This window comes from Scophthalmus maximus, chromosome 5 (assembly GCF_022379125.1).
Source record: "Scophthalmus maximus strain ysfricsl-2021 chromosome 5, ASM2237912v1, whole genome shotgun sequence".
In the NCBI taxonomy this organism is placed as follows: domain Eukaryota; kingdom Metazoa; phylum Chordata; class Actinopteri; order Pleuronectiformes; family Scophthalmidae; genus Scophthalmus; species Scophthalmus maximus.
The window spans coordinates 10,297,244-10,316,548 of NC_061519.1; the positions used below are offsets into that span (position 1 = coordinate 10,297,244).

Genomic DNA, 19,305 nt, shown 5'->3' on the forward strand with positions numbered 1-19,305 from the left:
TCCGCTTCAGACGCATTAAGATTAATGACCTGAAACACAGAGCCAAGACAATGGTGGAACTCAGCTGGACCAGAGTGGGCTACAGAAAATAAAACCGAGTAGCATTCATACAATATATACAAAAGATTCTTTGTAAATGAAATTCAAAAAAAACTTGCAATACAGCACTTATGGTTCAACCTATTAACTGTACCCAAGTATCTAGTAATTTACAGAGGCCCTCTTAAGACAATTCTCTTTATTCGACATTGTCCACAATAAAACTGGTAAAAAAATCTAGTTTTGCGCCACATAGACCCACATGTATTAATGGAAATAGTTATTGTAATCTTAATCTGATGTAAACCAGGATGAAAGAAAATGTTTGAATAAAAGAAAAATTCATACAGCGATGTGGTGTCGCTACCCTGTTGTTTTAATTTCCCCTTTAATGTCGCATTTATTTAACCTGGTAAGTCCTGTTGAAGTTGGAGACCACGCTCACAAGGTGGAGCTAACTAACACTGCAGCATAATAAGCTGCAGACAGTCGGGTAATGGATTACACATTACTTAAAGCTGATTACAGTACTACAATAAGGAAAAAGTTCATCAAGAACAGAGACAATTGAATGGACTGTATTTTATATCGAGCTTTTTCTTCACCATTCACACGTTACCAGCACAGCCGTCAGCGAGGTTAAGGGTCTTGTCCAAGAACACACTCACCATGCGCACTGGAGGAGCCGGGTATCGAAACCATCGACATTCTGGCCAGTGGACCACCCTCTCTATCTCCTGAGCCACTGCCGCCCAAAGGAGCAATGACAACGGATCATGAATATTTGAATATTTCTGAGGTTAAATTTCTTTTGCAGACTCCTTGATGTGGCTACATCCAGCAGGAACCATGACGCCTTACGCTCCTGTTTTCAGTCCATACTTTAGGAAGAGACAGCAGATGCATTGCGAGATAATATCTGTGAACATATGTAAAGTATTGACACAAGTTTGCCCACATTTATTTTATTATTATTTAAACAGACAGGCAAGTAACATTTAGGCAAAACCTTTATGCTGTTCCCTTTGTCACTGAGCCGGAAGTCTGCAATTCAGATCAGCGTTGAAATGTTATTTTTCTAAAATGTGTTCTTCTGTATCCCAAAATTTTAAAAAAAGAAGAAAAGAAACCATTTCCTCATATGAAGAAACACACTTATTTGTAAGCGTTCCATGCTCTGGGTTTGTTAAACAGCTGCTTTGGTCCTATCATGAACCTGTTCAATTTACAATTCTAACACATCCTTGGAGGAATCCACGCAACAACAGACAGTCGAAGCATGAAATGTAAAGCTGTTCCTCTCAGTAAATTTGTGAACTCCGCCTGATATATTCTGTTTTCATTTGCTTACTTCTTTCTTAACCCCATGATAAGATCTCGTGGCTATGTGTTTGTGTTCCTTTGCTACACGTCTCCTGTCAAGCAGACTGAATCCATGCATAAATGTTAATGAGAAATTTTATTTTGTTTAGAAATAAACCATAACCTGAGACAAAAACTGAGGCTTGCTGTTTACTGTCATGAAGGTATTATTCATACATGCTGGATTAATTTCTTTGCAACAGTTAGAAGTTGACAACAATGTCCACAGTCTTTATGCTTCACGTATATGTTGTCGACGTTCTAACAGCTGATATACTGTAATTACAATACAATTCATGACATACTGTAGATATTTTGACTTCAGAACAGGAGAGTTGCTAGGATGTTAGTCAAAGAAGCCAAGAATAAATAATTAAAAATCTTTTAATACTTTGTATTTTTCAAATGTCATTCTAATTTTATTAAAATAGAGCAATTACTCCAATATACAGTAAGTTCTTCTGAAAAACAATCAAAGTCTTAACCCGTAGCTTTTTTCGTTTCGCTGCACCTGAGGTGACAAAAAATCCAACCAGAGCATTTTATTGCAGGTTTAACTCAACTTACAATAAAACACATTTACACTCTATTCTTCCCTTTCATTAATACCATCACCATTACAGACCTGTAGAATAAAGTTTGACTATTTCTTTATCACCACATAAACAAAACTCTAGTGGTAGAGCTTCCAACCCAGGCTGCTAAAATCCTCAAATGAATTAAAAACAACTACTACTACTACTACTGAAAACACAATATAAGCATCTTTAGGTTTTGGCCAAATTCAACAGAGGACCAAATGACTATGTTATGAAACATATGCGTTACGAGAGGAGCATATGCTCGCAAGATCTCCAGAGTTATTCCAGTTGTGGTTGGAAAGTATAGCTAGCAGAAAACAACATACATGTCTTCGGATGTGCAATTTAATGCTGGAAAGAAAGCATGGTGCTCTCGCAGTGAACAGACAAAAATTACATTCAGTCACAGGAAGTAGCAAAAAGCAGCGACTGCTGAGTCCTGACACGCTCAGTGCATCTGAACCTCCTGGGAATCCTTGTTATGGAAAATGACGGCAGCATCCTGCAGGTCACCTAAATCTCTTGAATACTCCTGTTGGAGATCAAAATAAACACTTTAATCACTACAGCAGATCCTTGATAATAGTGTTTTAAACAGTGTATAATAGAATAGTGACAGATTCTTTTAATGGGGGCTTACATTGTGCCTGGCTTTCATCTTCTTAATTCGTCTCAGCAAAGGATCCTGCCCTAGAAATGCACAGTGAGGATCTTTAAGGCCCTAAATAATAATGTAAATACACTTACTCAGATATATGTGATGCTTTTACAATATTTCATAGGCCTATTTGAGCAGGTGAGCAGGAATGATTCCGCCTGGATTTAATATCAAAAAAATGCTAACAAATGAGAGGTTTTCTTACTTTTTAGTTTCCACATCTTTCTTGCCAATATGGCCAAACCCACGAGGACCATTATCGAGCAGCACACCAGCAAGGACTCCAAGATGTGACTAAAACAAAAACATGTAATAGTCTGTAGAGGCAGTCCAGCAAAATCAGCTCAGGTTGATACGTCATCTGTCCTGTTACATGGTAACACAGTGGCCAAAATGATGACAGAGAGATATTTCCTTGGCCAGAATGGTAGGGTCGTTATCTGTGCTTGGCTGAGCTGAACTTGGGTGAACTCCATCATGATGGCAAAGAGAAGCATCCATAACGGTTAATAGCCCGAACGGCATCGCATCAAACACGGAAGGCGTGGTAGAGGAGTGGCAATTTATGTGTAAATGCAGGTGTAAATATTAAATATGGGGGAGAATAAAGGAATCATAAAAGAAGTGCTTGACTCTTACCCGTGACTGTTCCAGGACTCCTTAGTGATGGGTTTGGGTGGAGGGAAGTGTGCGACAAACTGACTCGGTGTCACGGACGCTGCTGCGGAGGATAAAGATATTATACAAGGTGCAGAAAAATGATGCACTGTTATGGGCAGAAGCCGCACACAGAGTTTTACCATCAATATTCTTGATAAGTGACTTATAATAATCAATACTCTGTACAGCTGGGGACCAAAGAGCCTCTGCCATCTGTCACAAACAAATATTGATCTTTAAAGCTGGACTTGGCTATTTATCATTACAGCAGCTAAAAGGCGACATGGGGAAAAGGCCTTATGCAGTCAGAGAATTGTAGCTCCTTTCATATCTACAATCCCTGGTTAAAATAGTTTTCAGTGAACATTTCAGAATTTCAAGACGCGACGAGTCGCATCACCATCTAAACGACTCATAGTGCACTGATTTGCCTCGTTTCCGCTCCCAAAGCTCAATAGATCTTTCATAGATGTTTCCCCACACTGAGATCTCACGGTGAAAGCTTTGCTTTTCTTTGTTTCAATGCTTCCAATCAGCTTTTGCGCGTCCCCCCTTATTTCCATTTTCTGTTACAATTTCAGACGTGGCCAAAATTTCAAATAATGATATAAAGGTATGTAGAAACGAATCTCTGGGAGACCAAAGCTCCGCGACAGACTGCACTGAAAGCGAGGCCTCAAACAGTTTTTTCTATTTTGTTTGTTGTTGCATTATATGGTCACCTGCTCAAAGCACAGCGAGTTGCATTTAGGTTGTATTTAACGTCTAGCATACAAATAACCATCAGTGCAGGTTCACTATACAGTTATTATACAGTGTTAGCCAGTTTGTGAACAAAGTGGAGCATTTGGAAACTAGTGAGCTGGATATTTTTCTCAGGAATTGGTGAAGAATATTGGAAGACACCTGTCAGCCACAACATTAAAACTACCTTCCTAAAATTGTATAGGTCCACCACGTGCCGCCAAAACAGCTCTGACAGGGACATGGACACAGGACCTCTGTGGTTGTCCTGTGGCGTCGAGACATTGCTAGCGGATCCTTTGGGTCCTGCGGGGGCCTCCATGGATCTGGCTTCGTCAGGTATCCTACACGCTTCATCAGATTGGGATCTGGGGAGTTTGGAGGCCGGAGGCCGAGCAAAAGCTTTTGGCTCTTTGTTGTATTCTTCTGGATGTTTCTGAGCAGTTTTTGCTGCGTGGCGGCACATTGTCCTGCTGGGTGAGGCTGCTGTCGGCTGAGAGTGCCATAGATGGGGTCTGCTTGTAGGTGGTTGGTTTGTCAAAGGAACACCCAGAAGGATGTTGGACCCCATAGAACATTGCCAATGAGACAATCGATATTATCCTCGTCACCTGTCGGTTGTTTTAATGTTGCGGCTGATCAGTGTAATTCACCAGGAGGGCCAGAAAAAAAACAACCTTTTTGAATGTATTGCTAATTCTCTGTGGATGTGTAGCCAGGCTGTGAGCCGAAGCTTTTTGGTGACAGTATGTCAGTGTTGTGTTTGCTTGTTCCTTTGCCCCAAGTGGGAAAAAATAAATCAGTCATGCTTTAAATATAAAATCTTGCGAAGTGGCAGCTCCAACAAAGATTCCAACTCGTCTAGATTCCCAATAAATGCAAGATGTTTGATGTGAGGCACTTCAGATGTTTTTGTCAACCTACTTGTGGGTTGCGGTGTGACCTGCACATGCACGGCTTTCTTCTGCTGTCCTGCAGAGCACCAGTACCAGCCAGTGTCTCTCATCTGTAGCCTCTTTAAGGTGACAGTGAACGTGCCAGTTCTGTCATCGCTGATGGCCACTGATGTGTCCTCGTAGCTGCCATCAGAGTCCGTCGGCAGACAGGAGCTCCAGTCTCCACTGCGACACCACTTCTTCTGACTTTCTCTGTTGGCAAGCAGTCACACGGGAGTCGGCGAGGGCCGACTGTCCATCAGCATTGAAGATTTCTCACAAATAACCATGTCTATGTGTTTTACTTGTGCTTTTTTTTAGGTGTTGTTTTACTTGCAAATGGACTTAGGGGTAAAATATCCATAAACATGACAGAACTAAACTAAACTTGACATAAATGGGGAAAATCAAATACCTGTATCTCTTACTGTAGTGGCAGTCAACTGCAACACTGCTCCCTTCTTCCCCACTCAGACGGTCATTCACCACTGACATACCTGCAGGAAAGAAATCCACTCACAACAAGAGCTTGCATTTGTACTCTAAGCATTTATTTTATATCCAGGCACAAATACTGACTTACGAGTTCAAAATCGCTCCATCACTCACCATGAATGACCTCGATGTCAGTGTATGCGACAACATCAGCGCTCCATAAACCGCCTATCTCCACGCCGCAGATGTACCACCCAGAGTCGTCCTCCTTCAGGTCATTCATGGTCACTGTGAACACCAGCTGGACCGGGTCGTCGTAAATGCGGACTTTGTCCTCACCCGGAATGGTTGAATGGGGTTCATCTGTTCGGGCTAAGCTGGTGCAGAACTCCCTCATCCTCCCCTGACACCAGTATTTTACATAGCTGGCATACTGAGGCTCATAATGACACGGGACTGTGAGGGGGCGACCCTCCAGGACCTCAAACTCTGCCGCGGCCGTTACCCCACAGAGGAAGGCTGGTGAAAGGATAGAGATGACAGAACACTGACCAGTGGCGTGAACCTCTGCAGTCGAAACAGAACAGTCTCTCACAGTGTTTCTTATCTGTGACTGAGCAACGGGGAAAGTGGCCTTGAGCAATACTTAGTGGGATATTTATGGTTTCAGTTTCGTCTGTAACAAATCACTTCCTACTTTTAAGTTCCCTCGCCATACTTGGTATTCCAAAATTGGATTATCCCTCTATAATACAGATTTTTTGGGGGACAAATATAACAGGCTTTTGAAGACTTGACAAAATAAACATCAAACGTGCTCTTGCTAAAGGGCAAGGAGCTTGGCAGATGAAAAAAACAAACACACACACACAAAAGCTTCCTCTGGCTCTCGCAGAAAATGCCTACTTTAACAACCCTTCTAGTCTGACTTCAACAAATGATAAATACAGAGAAGTGAAGAAATAGCAAAGACAAGTGAAGTGTTGGAAACATATGTTACGTCGCAGAGCCAGTTTTTGCCAAAAGCACAGTAACAGAGTGAGGGGGTGGCAGAATAGACATTGCTCATCCTAAGAACTCTTTTTCAATCAATTAGCTGCAGAAAAGAAAAAGAAGCTGCAAAGAATTATTGAGCAACTGTTGTAAGCAGATGACGGCAGTAGTCATAGTTATTACCTGGAATCCACGGTAACAGGCCAAGAGTGAGTATGAGGAGTTGTGGCATGTTTCCGCAGCAGTTTGAGGTTTACCAAGTGAGTTCTCCCCCTTGTGCAAAACACAGACTCCAGGTTGCCGCAACTCCCGTCGGTCACGTGACCATAAACTGGATCCAGATGTTCCAAATGTTAACCATGTAGGCGCCAGTTGGATTTGAACAGCCGAGGATTCTTAAATAAAACATCCAACAAGCTGTACTCGCGGTGGTCCTCATGTATAAGGCCATGATTTGTGTATAAATGGGCACTTCCATGACGTAACAAGTGTATCCCTGCTGCTTTTGTTTTCTCAATTCACGAAAGATTTGACAAGGTTGGGGACACCTCAGTGGAGTTGAATTTATGACTACCAAAATGTGTGAAATCAATTTCATTTTTTATTACGAATAATTGTTCCAATTTGCTTGCATGGCAAGAATTAGATGAGAAGATTGATACAGCTCATATTTCTAGGGTAAGCTACAGCCAGGTTTATAGGAAACACCACCCAAAAAACCACATACGGGATAAACAACATACAGAGGGCCCACATGCCATGCTCAGCGAATTGCTTTTAGAATTTAGCTACATACTGTATATAGTACACAGATGTAAAAGTGGTATCAATCTTCTTGTCTGACTTTTGACAAGACGTGACATATATTTCCTCCAAAAATCTCAAACTGTTCCATTAAGGATAAATGGCTTTTTTTTTTTTTACTGTTTTCTGTTCGTATGCTCTCACAGCCTTTATTCCCCAAGGAAGAGGGATTCTGAGTGCCTTCCCTCCACGGACACCGATGGTTCGTTTGGCAGGCTATAATGAAAATTATTTGATTTTGATGCCTGAACGTATTGGATTTGGTCCAGTCTTCATTCATTGGATTAGGCTTCCACACACAGCCCCCACAGCCGCCGAATTAACAAACAATAATTCCGAGCCTCTCAATTTGCCCTGTGAAGGGTGTCAAGGATGTACCATGAGTCCCCTGCTTTTTCAATGTGGCTACAAAGCCTTTTCCATTCATCAGCCATTTCATGGAGAAATGGAGGCACATTCCCTTCTTCTATCCATAAGTCTTAGTTTAGATTCTTTAAGGTCATATACAACTCTTAGTTCCCAGAATCATCTTGTCCTACTACTTTATGCAATTCTTTTTCAAAAGGACTGGTGATATAATGTCATCTATTTAATGCGCGTAGCAAGGAAGATAAGACTACCTCTTTGCCTCCTATTAAATCAGCATCGGAAGAGATTTAGCTCTGACCTTTATAGGAAAAAGCCTGGGACGCCAACTTGACTCAGTCCATTTTTCATCTCTGTATATGCGAGGCAGTTTCATAACCAGTTAAAACTGGTCATTTACAGTCACATTTGTCAGACCAACCTCGCTAAAACGGGCCCTCAGGTCAGCGCATTCTGTGGCAAATGTAAGGGAGCAAATGGTAATGCCCCGGTTTAAGGCAGTTGAGCAGTAATGTGTTTGATTCTATCCGAGCCCGACGCTCTCATTGCTCTGCGGGGTAATGTTCTTGTGTAAGTGTACAAGTGTAAGGAGTCTGCCTCAAACACACTAACTGCTTCAAAGGCAACACTGAACTGTAGTCTTCATCATAAGAAACTACGGTGTGGACAGTGATCGGAGAAATAGTCAGATCCTTCTTTTTGGTAAAACTAGTAAAAGTGACACTTTTCTTATGTAAGTGCATCATAATGTTGCACATTAACATGAAAGCAGCACTTTAATGTTGCAGCAACTTAAGATGGAGCTAATTTGAATTACTTTGTTGGGTAGTTTAATCCATGACAATTCTCTATGTTAAACATTATTGTTATCTATTTATCATAGCAACTAAGATAGATAAGACTAGATAAACATATTATGGTCAAATCTACTATATTTACTTCTAAAAATGTAAAGGAGCTGAGATTATTATTATTTTGCATACAATTTAAATGAGTTGAAAAAGTCTTGCTGTATATATATGAAGCTGTGATATGAAAACACAGGTCAGCATAATAAAGGTGGGATACAGAGATATCATACTGGTACAGAACTGTCTGGTGACAGTGATTCTGCCTTGTGATGGTCGACTTGTCCTTTTCTCTCTATATAATACAAATCGATATATTTTTTTAAATTATGCTTGTTGACAAGAAAAAGCTTCAGAGATTCAGATGTTGTGATTTTTTTTGGACAGACAACATATCTTACCACAGCCTTTTACAGTTTTCTCTATCTGAGGCTGTTATATTGGTGGAATCAAGTATTTTACTAGTAGAATTTGAGAAAAAATTAGCACAACAACACTTAATCACAAGAACTGATTCTGTATTCACTACTTCACCACATTTCAGTTGTTTTTATTTCTTCGCCTCAGTGCAAAAAGAGGAATGCTTTTCAAATTTTTACATTTAAAAAAAAAAAAGGGCAGATATCAACCAGTTTATCCGTAAGAAAATTGTACTGCATCAAGTGGCAAGATGCAACTAAATCCGTGTTGAAAACGCAGCATCATGCCTTGCCTGGGAGGGTTTTTTAAACTTCTCATGTCGTGATCTCTGGGATAAAAAAGAAAAAAAGAGGTGGTGAGGTTAGTGACATCGAGGTTATGGAACAACAAAACAGAGCATGACCTTTCCCTCTGTCTGCTAGTCTAGAAATTTAATAACAGGGCTTTCTAGCAAAGCAAAAGCAATATGTGGTATGATGCGGATCGCCACGGAATAGTAAGACTGAAGTCTTATCTCACATACGATCTGGAGCTGTTCGGCCGAGAACTAAGTGATGACCCGGCAGGGATGGTTAAATGTGACCAAGAGCACCCAAAGTACGAAGGCATGCGTCTTATTTTATGAGCATATATCTGTATAAAAGGCCTTTTATTGTCCCCTCAGGGACTCTGTGCAATATCCACAGGATGGTTGCCTCATATCTTTGTAGACTCTCATATCTAGAGATACTGACTTTACTTAAATCTGAGCACACGTTCATTTACGCAGTAGCAGTGAAGCTGAACAAAAAAATCTACATTTTAAGAACTATACAAACTCCTATAGTGAGAAATGAATGTGTAAAACACACACCTTTTGAAAAGGGGGCTAATTAATTTGAATCCACATCTGTTTCAGCCGATGAAGTTCATCACAACGAGATGGAGGACGGTGTGAGCAAAGAGGAAGTCAGCAAAGGCTCGCTCCGGAGAGATAGACAGGAAGTCTCCTTTGTTCTGTGGGTTGATCTGGATACGAAGACACACTGGAGAAAAAGAAAGACATGAAGATTTAGAGTTAATAAAATGTATAAGGACTAATAAATAAATTCCAAAATCATTGGAGCAGTTTATACGATTTTTAAATGTTTAGCAAATATAATATATATATATATATCTATCAGAATAAGACTTGAATATGTCTGAGTCTTTCTCCCTTGATCCGTGTTGTATTTCAATGTTAAAACATTTCCCACAGTGGACTAACAAATTGAATGCAACACTTGGCGGTGAAACTTTGATGCCACAACCTGCTGCTGCCGCTGCAGCCACTTTTTTTAGGGCAAGGTGAATGTTTTGTATTGTCTCACAACTGCAGGTGTCACGTGACTATTTCGTAATTCATAATTGAGTTATTACACCTGCATAAAAGTTAGAAGTTAGAGTGGGAACATTTTGATTAATGGACCGCCTCTTCATAAAAAAAATTAAAGAAAAAAACATGGTTATCATCACATCCACCTAAATGCTCACCCAGCTTACAAATTTACAGAGAGGTGCATTAGTCATTAAGTCATATTAATATGAGGTTATGGGTTTCCTCTCCTCCCCTTCTGGGAAGACATCAAGTTTACCTTAATACAAGTATTACGGTATACTCAACTGTCACTTTCTTGGACACATCTAGTTGAAACTAGAGCCTGTCCAATTTATCTGTTGGCCGATAAAAAACGGCCACTCTGAGACTTTCACAGATCTTAAACTTACATTAATTTAGCTTTTGTCCAAAGAAACTTACAATAAGTGCATTAAACCATGAAGATATTACCCAAAAAGTGCAAGAATCATGCAAGTACCCAAATGTTTAGCAAATAGGCTAAATATTTGTTTCCTGTTTGTATGATTCATGGACTAAGGTGCAGTCTGTACAGGTGAGTTTTCAGTCTGCGATGGAACCATTGAAGGGTTTCTGCTGTCCTGATGTCAATGGGGAGCTCGTTCCATCATTGAGGAACCAGGACAGAAAACAGACGTGATGTAGATGAGCGGTGGCTGCCCGCCCCTCGCAGTGAGGGAGTGGCACGAGCAGAGGTGAGAGCTGTAAAGTTTGACCATGTTCTGGATGTAGGAAGGGGCTGAAGCGTTCGCAGCATGGTAGGCAAATACCAGTGCCTTGAATCGGATTGGAGCCATCACTGGAAGCCAGTGCGGAGGAGCGGTGTAGTGTGGGAGAACTTTGGTAGGTTGAGGACCAACTCGGGCTGTCGCATTCTGGATGAGCTGCAGAGGTCGGGTGGCACTTGTCGCCAGAGCAGCTATGAGGGAGTTGCAGTAGTCGAGACGTGAGATGATGACAAGAGCCTGCACCAAAACCTGTGTCGCCTTCTCTGTGAGGAACGACGTTGTGTCGTGTCGGCATCAGGGATCATGTTTGCCGTCATGAACGATGCAGAACAGATGTGCATTTATGTTTAAATTTTACGGAATTATCTTCTTTGTAGCTGGTTGTATTCGTGTTTTCTTATCATTTATTTATAATTACGTTTAAGGCTACACTGAAAAATATCACGCCACAATTACATTTCGCAAAGGTTTGATAACTACATCTTAGGAATCATTGCCATTTGTTTTCTTAGGTTTAAATATATACATCCTTCAATGCATAAGTATCAGAAATGTTTTACTTCCTAGTAAGATTGGTGTGAATCCATATCATTCTGGATATTCGCTCTAATACAACCGCCCTAATCTCAGTGAAGGTTATCAATTGTAGGACTTATTGAAACCTTTGTGGAGAATAGTTGAATCTACCATTATGGCGATTTTCGAGTCTGTCATTCAAAGTGCTGTTTAAGTGTATTGCAGTAGGATATTGTTCGGAATCAACGTGCTCCTACTATGAAGTCGAATTAAAAAGAACTCAACGCAATGAAATACTATCATAATGAATCAGTTTTCCCTACAAGCCCCAGGGGACCTTTAGCTTGGTCAGCTAGCCTGTGTCTGCTGCACACGTCCGCTAACGGCTCCCCTCGATCGTTAACTAGCAAACCAACCAACTGAACACCCGGTAAGTGAAGAATATAAGAACATAAGCGCGATACCTGCGAGAATGAAGGAGCCCACACACGAGATGAAGCCCGACAGGAAGCTGTTGAAGGGGAACGTGCCGACGAGCAGACAGTAGAGGAACTGCAGCGCTCCCGTCAACAAGATGTACAACAAGTACGAGTCGACCACCTTCAGCTTGTTGGGCGTCGTGGAGGTGTACTCCTCCAGGAACCGGGACACGACCGATATGACCGAATTCGACATCGTTTTCTCCGTGTGATTTCTGCTAAACGTGTCGCTAGGTGAGGTTTGCAACCGGGTCCTCTTCCTTAGTCGAACGAGTGACGTGTCCTCGTCCAGCCGGAAGCGGTCTCGGTGTTACACGAAATGTGTTCCGAGGAGCAAATAATGCCCGTTTCTTGAAGCGGCGTGTAAAAGTAACATTCTACAGAGTGAAATGAAAATAATGAACTAAAAGAGAAAACACTCGAAATGTTTTTATTTATTTACGTTCAGCCTAAAAATATAATGTAAATAAGCATGGAAATGTATCAAGTTTACTATTTTGTGGATATTTTTGCCCTTTTGTCTGATGATGACCAAATGAATGAAGTGATGTCAGACTGTTTCTGCTGCTGAAGCAGAGGAGAGGAGAAGTTAATGTGTGATCAGGTCAACCTCATCCCGCTGAACTGTTCATTCCTCACCATGAGAAATATTGATCAGTGTGTAGATCATTGTTCTAATGAAAGTTTTGTTTATCGTCACAGTCTCCTCGTGTTGTTCCGAGCTGCAGTGATAGAATAGGAATGTAAAACACTGTCAGTGATTCTGTCGGGGAATCATATAATCCTTATTGAATTCAAATGAAGCTGTAATATTAATGAGTATATGTATTTATTTAGCGTGATACACTCTCCGTTTTTTTAGAAGCTGTATTAGAAACCAGAGTGGAAACATGAAAAGTCTGGAACAGCAAGAGCTCAATAGCCCAAGGAAGTGGAAAAACATGTTTTATTCGCGATATCTTTGGGAAGTACTACACTACCCACAATCCTAAAGTTTAACATCGACGTCTCTGATTGGTCGGATGTCATCGGAAAGGCATTATATTATTAGTAAATCCATGGGCATTAGCAATGGTTTGTGGGATGAGTGGTTCCTTCACACTTTTTTTTCTTTCAATAAACTTTATTTAAATGAACATTACAAACTCAAGTACAAAGACAATGTGTTATGTTGTGTTTGTTATGTAATATCTTAAAATAATTTTTATGAAACTTCAAGGGATTGAGTGAATCGGAAATTCACTTCCGGACCTACTCTTAACTCCTTTGTCCCAGTCAGGATCATGTAGAATGATGACTCTGGTTTTCCAGTGATCTGATTGGTCAGTAGTTGGACTACACAGGTGACAGGTTTTTGATCTATTATCTCGAACTTGCTCCGGAGCTGAGATATGCTAACAGTCAAAAAGATGCAGTACCCTGACGGCATTCAGAGATACAGCTGTGTCAACTGTATATAATATTTTGCATCTATTTTCTCGGGACCGGAAAGCCGATTTTTTTTTCACACCAATATATGCAGACACATACATATATATACACTTCAAGAAAACCCCTCTCGGACTTTGACGGAAGTGGAGTGTCGAGTGACGTCTTTTGCGTTACGTCGACGCATCTTCGCAAGTAGACGATCTTTGTGTTCGGTCAGCTGACCGAGGAATGTACAAGTTACAAAACATTGGAGCAGAGGCACACGGCGGAGCGGCACACGGCGGCTTACGGTGATTCCTATCAAAAGCGGACACGGGGGAGCGTGTGTTGTCCGACCTCGATCGGATTCGCTGAAAACGTGTAGTCACCGTAACATGTCAACAGATGGATCCAGCCGCGACCGCAGCTCCGATACACAACGACTGTGAGACAGAGTAAGGGACCGCTACAGCTGTTCAGCCGGATGTGTTGATTTCTCTCCTTAGCACATTTATTGACGTCTGTGAACATGTGTCATTTGTACCTAAAACCATTTGCATGAAATAACATATATTGTTAGATGTCCTCAGACGTATTTAGGGTGTCACATCCATTTGACATTGAAAAAAAGGGATTTAAAACAAAAAAAACATGACATTTTGAGTATATCACAATAACCTGCCAGCCTTATGTGAGAGGTTTAAGATATAATTTTAGTGAACTCTCAATTGACCTCGAACTACTGCTGGACCACAGCATTGTAGGGAGGGTCCATATGGTTATGAAACAGTGAATGATAGTTTAATAAATGAGATTGTCTCCATCTGACACTGATGGGGGAGCAGCAGCATGGTGAGCCAGGTAATGACTCAGCAAATCTACATTGTCTGTTGGTGGCAGCAGAACAGGTGGGAGGCCTGGAGGTTCACCTGCTGCATTTGTGGTAGGGTTAGAAAAGGGACACTGTTCCCTAACTGCAATCAGAGAGGAAGGGTTGTTTTTTTTTAGTTTTCTGACTTAAAGGTGGGTAAACTCCTCTGTAGTCAATGTACTGATTTAAAGAGCCTGGTTGTTAAATAAAAACTATTAATATAAAGTCTTCGGTAACCTCAATAATAAACAAACAACCTCGTGCCAGAAGCATTTGTACTGTAAAAGCACTGAGCAATTCCTCTTCTGTCCACTATCTATTCATTCTTTTCATGCCTTCTGTAACTTCTGAAACTCTGTTTCTCGTCCTGTTAGGCCAAACTCGGTGTGGAGCTGGTGGCCCTCCTGGCGTCCGACATCCATGTCCCTTTTGAAGACCACAGAGTCCAAGATTCTTTCCTGTAAGAATGTCTCCGCTATACTGGCTGATTATATGAACACTAGGAACTAAAACTAATGTAGCGTGACACTTAAGTGATATATTAAATTTGCTAACCCCTAATGAAGTATACATTTGCTACAGCATGAGGTACTGGAAGTGCAATATGACACTTCTTGTCTAGCCAGGTTACAGCACAAACAAAGAATCTTCCTCAGGATATATTGATATTTACTCTCCTTTGCCTGATCACAACAGGTATTCAGAATGACCTATGGGCCAGGTTTGTGACCTTACCAAACCAGGATCGAATATGGACGTTGACCCTCAACAACAAGGGGGTTCGCAAACCCGCAGGTACGACCCTCCTCTCACTCTTAGTTGGTTTATCAGGAGGCAACCGCTGTAATTCCCTGCTTGCTGCACTTTAAAATCCAGAACCAAATTCTTCCACATCTCCTTCGTCACCTTCCTTTTTCCTACCAGCTCCTAAGACTCCCCTCGTGATGGTCCATGGCTTCGGAGGAGGGGTCGGCCTGTGGATCAGGAACCTGGATGTGCTGAGCCGGTCACGGCCCGTCTACGCCTTCGACCTCCTGGGCTTTGGCCGGAGCTCCAGGCCTGCCTTCCCCTCAGATGCTGCCAAGGCGGAGGAGCAGTTTGTCGACTCCATTGAACAGTGGCGAAAGTCCGTCGGCCTGGAGGACATGATTCTGCTGGGGCACAGTCTGGGGGGTTACCTGGCTACGTCCTACGCCATCCAGTACCCTTCAAGGTAGTAACGCTGATAAGATACTAAATAAACCATTGAGAAAAGCATTAGGGACAGCGAGAGAAGCAAATACTTGCACCTGGCTGACGTTTTTTTTTATGAGATCACCAATTCGAGAGAAGGTGGTTCGATTCCCGATTTGTCTACTCCACATTCTGAAGTGTCCCCATTGGGCAAGACTCAAACCGAAGCTGGCAGTGTGTGAATGAGATGCATGACCGATAGACAAAGTACTGGATGAATGTGTGTGTGAATGGGTGAATGTCAACTGTGCTGTAAAAACGCTTTGAATCGTTGATAAGACTAGGAAAGCAATATATGAATACAATCCATTTATTATTTACTTTATATTTAGGATGAGCATTTCAGTTGGTCAACTTCTGTGTAAAGACACGAGTGAAGACAGAGATTGTATATTGTATTCATGCTGAATATAAGCCTCATCATTATATCTGAATTTAAAACATCTACTTCTCAGTTGGTCATCTGCAGAGTTTTAAAATCCTTCTTGTATATCTCGTTTTATTGGAGGTGGTTACTTGATAATATAAAGAAAGATATCATACTCCCAAAGGAATATTTTCTTACTGACCCTACTAGGGCTGCAACTAACGATTATTTTCATTATCGATTAATCTGTCAATTATTTCCTCGTTTAATCGATTAGTTGTTTAGTCCATTAAATGGTGAAAAATGTTGATGGTGGCTCCCTAAACCCCAAGTTAATGTTTTTTTTTGTCCACACACCAAAGATATTTTGTTTTAGATTAATAATGGATTAATCGATTTACTGTCACAGCTCTGTATGGGAAGTTTGGAATTACCGGCAGCAGACACTGAACTTCAACTTTGGTTTTCATGTAAATTAAACAAACACAAAGTACAGAGTCAGTTCCTGAGCCTTACAGGTGATTTTTTTTTTTTTAAACCTATGATCAGGGCGGAACTAGCTTTTCCACTGTTCCTAGTATTTATACTAAGCTGAGCTAACTGACTCCTGGCTGTAGCTCACCATGCAGATATGAGAGTGGTATTGAACTTTCATGTCTAATAAAAGGCATATTTCCCACAAATGTTGACCTGCTCCTTTAAATAAAACTTAAAGCTGCACTTATCAATAGAACGGCAGCTCAGCTCAGGTGATTGACAGCTGATCGTTTTGGCTTTTATGGTCTTAAACTACACACAGGAGTTTATAGAAGTGTGAGGACTCGCATTAATCATTTGCCCGGAAACATGACTTGAAATAAATACTAATGTTGCTCAGTGTCTGATGGTTATTTACATAGGCAAGGCAAGTTTATTTGAGTAGCACATTTCAACAACAAGGCAATTCAAAGTCGTTTACCTAAAACTTTAAAATCATTGGGAAGAAACACATAAAATAACATTAAGATACAATCATTAAAAAGAGAAAATAATAACATGCTAAAGTAGAATCAGACCGGTAATAAAAGTTACAATGCGGTACAAGAAATTTATGAATTGTTTATTTACTAAAAGGCAGCCATTGTTTGCCAGCACATTCGCGATAATCACTTTTTGCAAAATTGGCAGTAATATGTCCAGTGTTTTGTTTACATCTTTTTACTCTGCTCCCAAGTGGCCAGAAAAAAAATCGGTTAATGCTGCTTAAAACCCGTATTTGTACTAAGCAGTACACAAAATTCTTAATGGAAAATTGTCCCTTAAATCCCGCTTGGCATCTCCAAATAGTGGTGTGCAGAGAGACGTGCGTCAGCTAAAGACAAATAAATGGGAGTTGATATAATATAATAGGATATCCTCCTCTTCCAGAGTGTCACATCTTATCCTGGTAGACCCCTGGGGTTTACCTGAGCGAGCCCAGACACAGACGGAGGGAACGGAGGTGGTGAAGAGACCGTCCCCTCCACGCTGGGTGAAAGCTATCGCAGCGGTGGTTTCCCTCTTCAACCCACTGGCTGTCATCAGAGCCGCAGGCCCATGGGGTGAGACATGTTATTGTTTATCGAGCAGTGCACCGCGCCACATCGTACTCTGTCCACTAACGTCAGAGTATGTCACTGATTCAGGTCCGGGCTTGGTGAACAGATTCCGTCCCGATTTCAAGAGGAAATTCGAAGATCTGTTTGACGATGACACCATGACGCAGTACATCTACCACTGTAACGCACAAACCCCCAGGTACGCCATCACACACACACATAATCACAATCTTAACTGCAGAGCATAAGGTCTGCCAGAGGCCGACACATCTCCGACCACCTTGTCTCCTCCCAGTGGTGAAGTAGGTTTTCGTGCCATGTCTGAGTCTCTGGGCTGGGCGAAGAGGCCGATGCTGCAGCGGGTTCACCTGCTGCCGCCCTCCATGCCACTCACCATGCTGTTTGGCGAACACTCCTGGGTGGTCAGCTCATCGGGGGACAGAGTCACGGAGATAAGGGGCGAGGCTCACTCGAAACTGCTGGTGAGTGGCCACGGATGAGACTTGAGGGCGATGTTGCTCAATTCTAAAAATCTACAAAAGGTGCAGTCCGGCTAGCCTGGGACCCAGACGAATTCTGGGAGCTCATTCAAATTTGCTCTGCCAGAATACGGTTTGGATCCCCTCAATCGGGAAGTGATTTCCCCCCGGCAGAAATCTTGCCCGTCCAATCACAAACTTGAATTTTCTTCAAGATTGTGATCTTAAGATTTATCCCACAAAAAAGGCAACACTCGTTCACAGACATTGTGAAATCATCACCACTGGCATCATCTCTCTGCTCTAGTCTGTTGACATGTTCACGTTATCCCACAGATGTCACATGGTTCATTGCACTCACTGGTTGTCAGTCTATCCATTCAATTGCGTCCGGAGGCATTTTGGTCTGCGTCCGTCTTTAAAATCGAAAATGAGCTGATAGGTCCCAGACTAATACGCATTTTACTATTAGTCTGGCTACGCCAGGCTGGGGTCCAGCATAGAATTAGTGTTATTTCAATTCAATTCATATTAATTTTTCTTCAAATGCGAAGTGTGTGTACATAACTGCAGACTTTGTCTTTGTTGTCTTTGTTTTTCTGCTCCGCCCCGCAGCTGATAGAGAAAGCCTCTCACCACGTGTATGCTGATCAACCAGAAGAGTTCAACAGAGTGGTGGAAGATATATGTAGCTCTGTCAACTGACTGTGTGTGTGCGGCGCGTGCGTGCGTGCGTGTGTACTGAATGTATACAGAAAGATCTTTTAGCCGTGTAACCTTTGCGTGTGAGGCACACTTGATGGTTTTGCTTATCTAGAAATCATGTAGCTGAACTCATGTGTTTCAATATAATTTTGCTCTAAATCCTATTCTCATGGTAACAAGTTATTGATATTATTGTGGTGAAATTCTTGATTGATATTTATTATGCCATTGTATTTGATAATTGTAAATTTATTTATAGCAAATAATTGAGTTTATTTGCCAATGCCTTCATACAGAGCATTAATGGAACAGCTTAATCCAATACTAATATACGTTGCCTGTTATATTCTTCTTGTGAGTGTAACAAACGTTACAAAGCAGCCACCGATTCACACGTACATGTGCCTCACATCAACTATTAAGTACTTTATGTCATATTTTCTTTGAGTCCTGTTTTTCCTCTTTTACCCATCTCACTGTATCAAACAGCCATTTGTAGTTTATACCTTGAAAATAATAAAAGCTTTTTGAAAAGACCGATTTCTTTTTACGCTACTGTGGAAATCCACGTGTTGCACTTTGTGGCAGAGCCAGCAGGGGTCAGTAACAAGTGTCATCGATGTAAGTTTTACAGCGCTCATGTTTTCTGCCTGTCTGCTGTGGAGATTGGGTGGTGTAGGTCCTCCATTCCAAATGCTGCACAGTTAAATGTACATAAAT

General features: G+C 41.5%; 3 protein-coding genes across 4 annotated transcripts; 1 reads left to right on the forward strand and 2 right to left on the reverse strand.

The window, feature by feature from the left end:
* Positions 1–1,479: 1,479 nt before the first annotated feature.
* pigr (polymeric immunoglobulin receptor) lies at positions 1,480–6,747 on the reverse strand. Of its 2 annotated transcripts, none has more exons than XM_047331883.1 (8): positions 6,591–6,747; positions 5,589–5,933; positions 5,395–5,476; positions 4,969–5,192; positions 3,280–3,358; positions 2,846–2,934; positions 2,623–2,672; positions 1,480–2,514 (listed from the first exon to the last, which is right to left on the reverse strand). In XM_047331883.1, exons 1-8 carry the CDS (start codon positions 6,637–6,639, stop codon positions 2,431–2,433), a joined length of 1,002 nt encoding a protein of 333 aa, XP_047187839.1. In that variant the 5' UTR covers positions 6,640–6,747; the 3' UTR covers positions 1,480–2,430. The 2 variants fall into 2 exon arrangements, with proteins under 2 accessions (XP_047187839.1, XP_035489276.2); XM_035633383.2 differs by having other exon boundaries at positions 3,280–3,361.
* Positions 6,748–8,959: 2,212 nt separating this feature from the next.
* On the reverse strand, positions 8,960–12,244 carry dad1 (defender against cell death 1). Its single transcript, XM_035633624.2, has 3 exons — positions 11,929–12,244; positions 9,699–9,870; positions 8,960–9,173 (listed from the first exon to the last, which is right to left on the reverse strand). The coding sequence occupies exons 1-2, from the start codon at positions 12,137–12,139 to the stop codon at positions 9,740–9,742; spliced, it is 342 nt and encodes a 113-aa protein (XP_035489517.1). The 5' UTR covers positions 12,140–12,244; the 3' UTR covers positions 8,960–9,173; positions 9,699–9,739.
* Positions 12,245–13,305: 1,061 nt separating this feature from the next.
* Positions 13,306–19,122, forward strand: abhd4 (abhydrolase domain containing 4, N-acyl phospholipase B). Its single transcript, XM_035633623.2, has 8 exons — positions 13,306–13,808; positions 14,599–14,684; positions 14,921–15,019; positions 15,149–15,437; positions 17,232–17,404; positions 17,489–17,600; positions 17,697–17,883; positions 18,496–19,122. Exons 1-8 carry the CDS (start codon positions 13,759–13,761, stop codon positions 18,583–18,585), a joined length of 1,086 nt encoding a protein of 361 aa, XP_035489516.1. The 5' UTR covers positions 13,306–13,758; the 3' UTR covers positions 18,586–19,122.
* Positions 19,123–19,305: the final 183 nt, after the last annotated feature.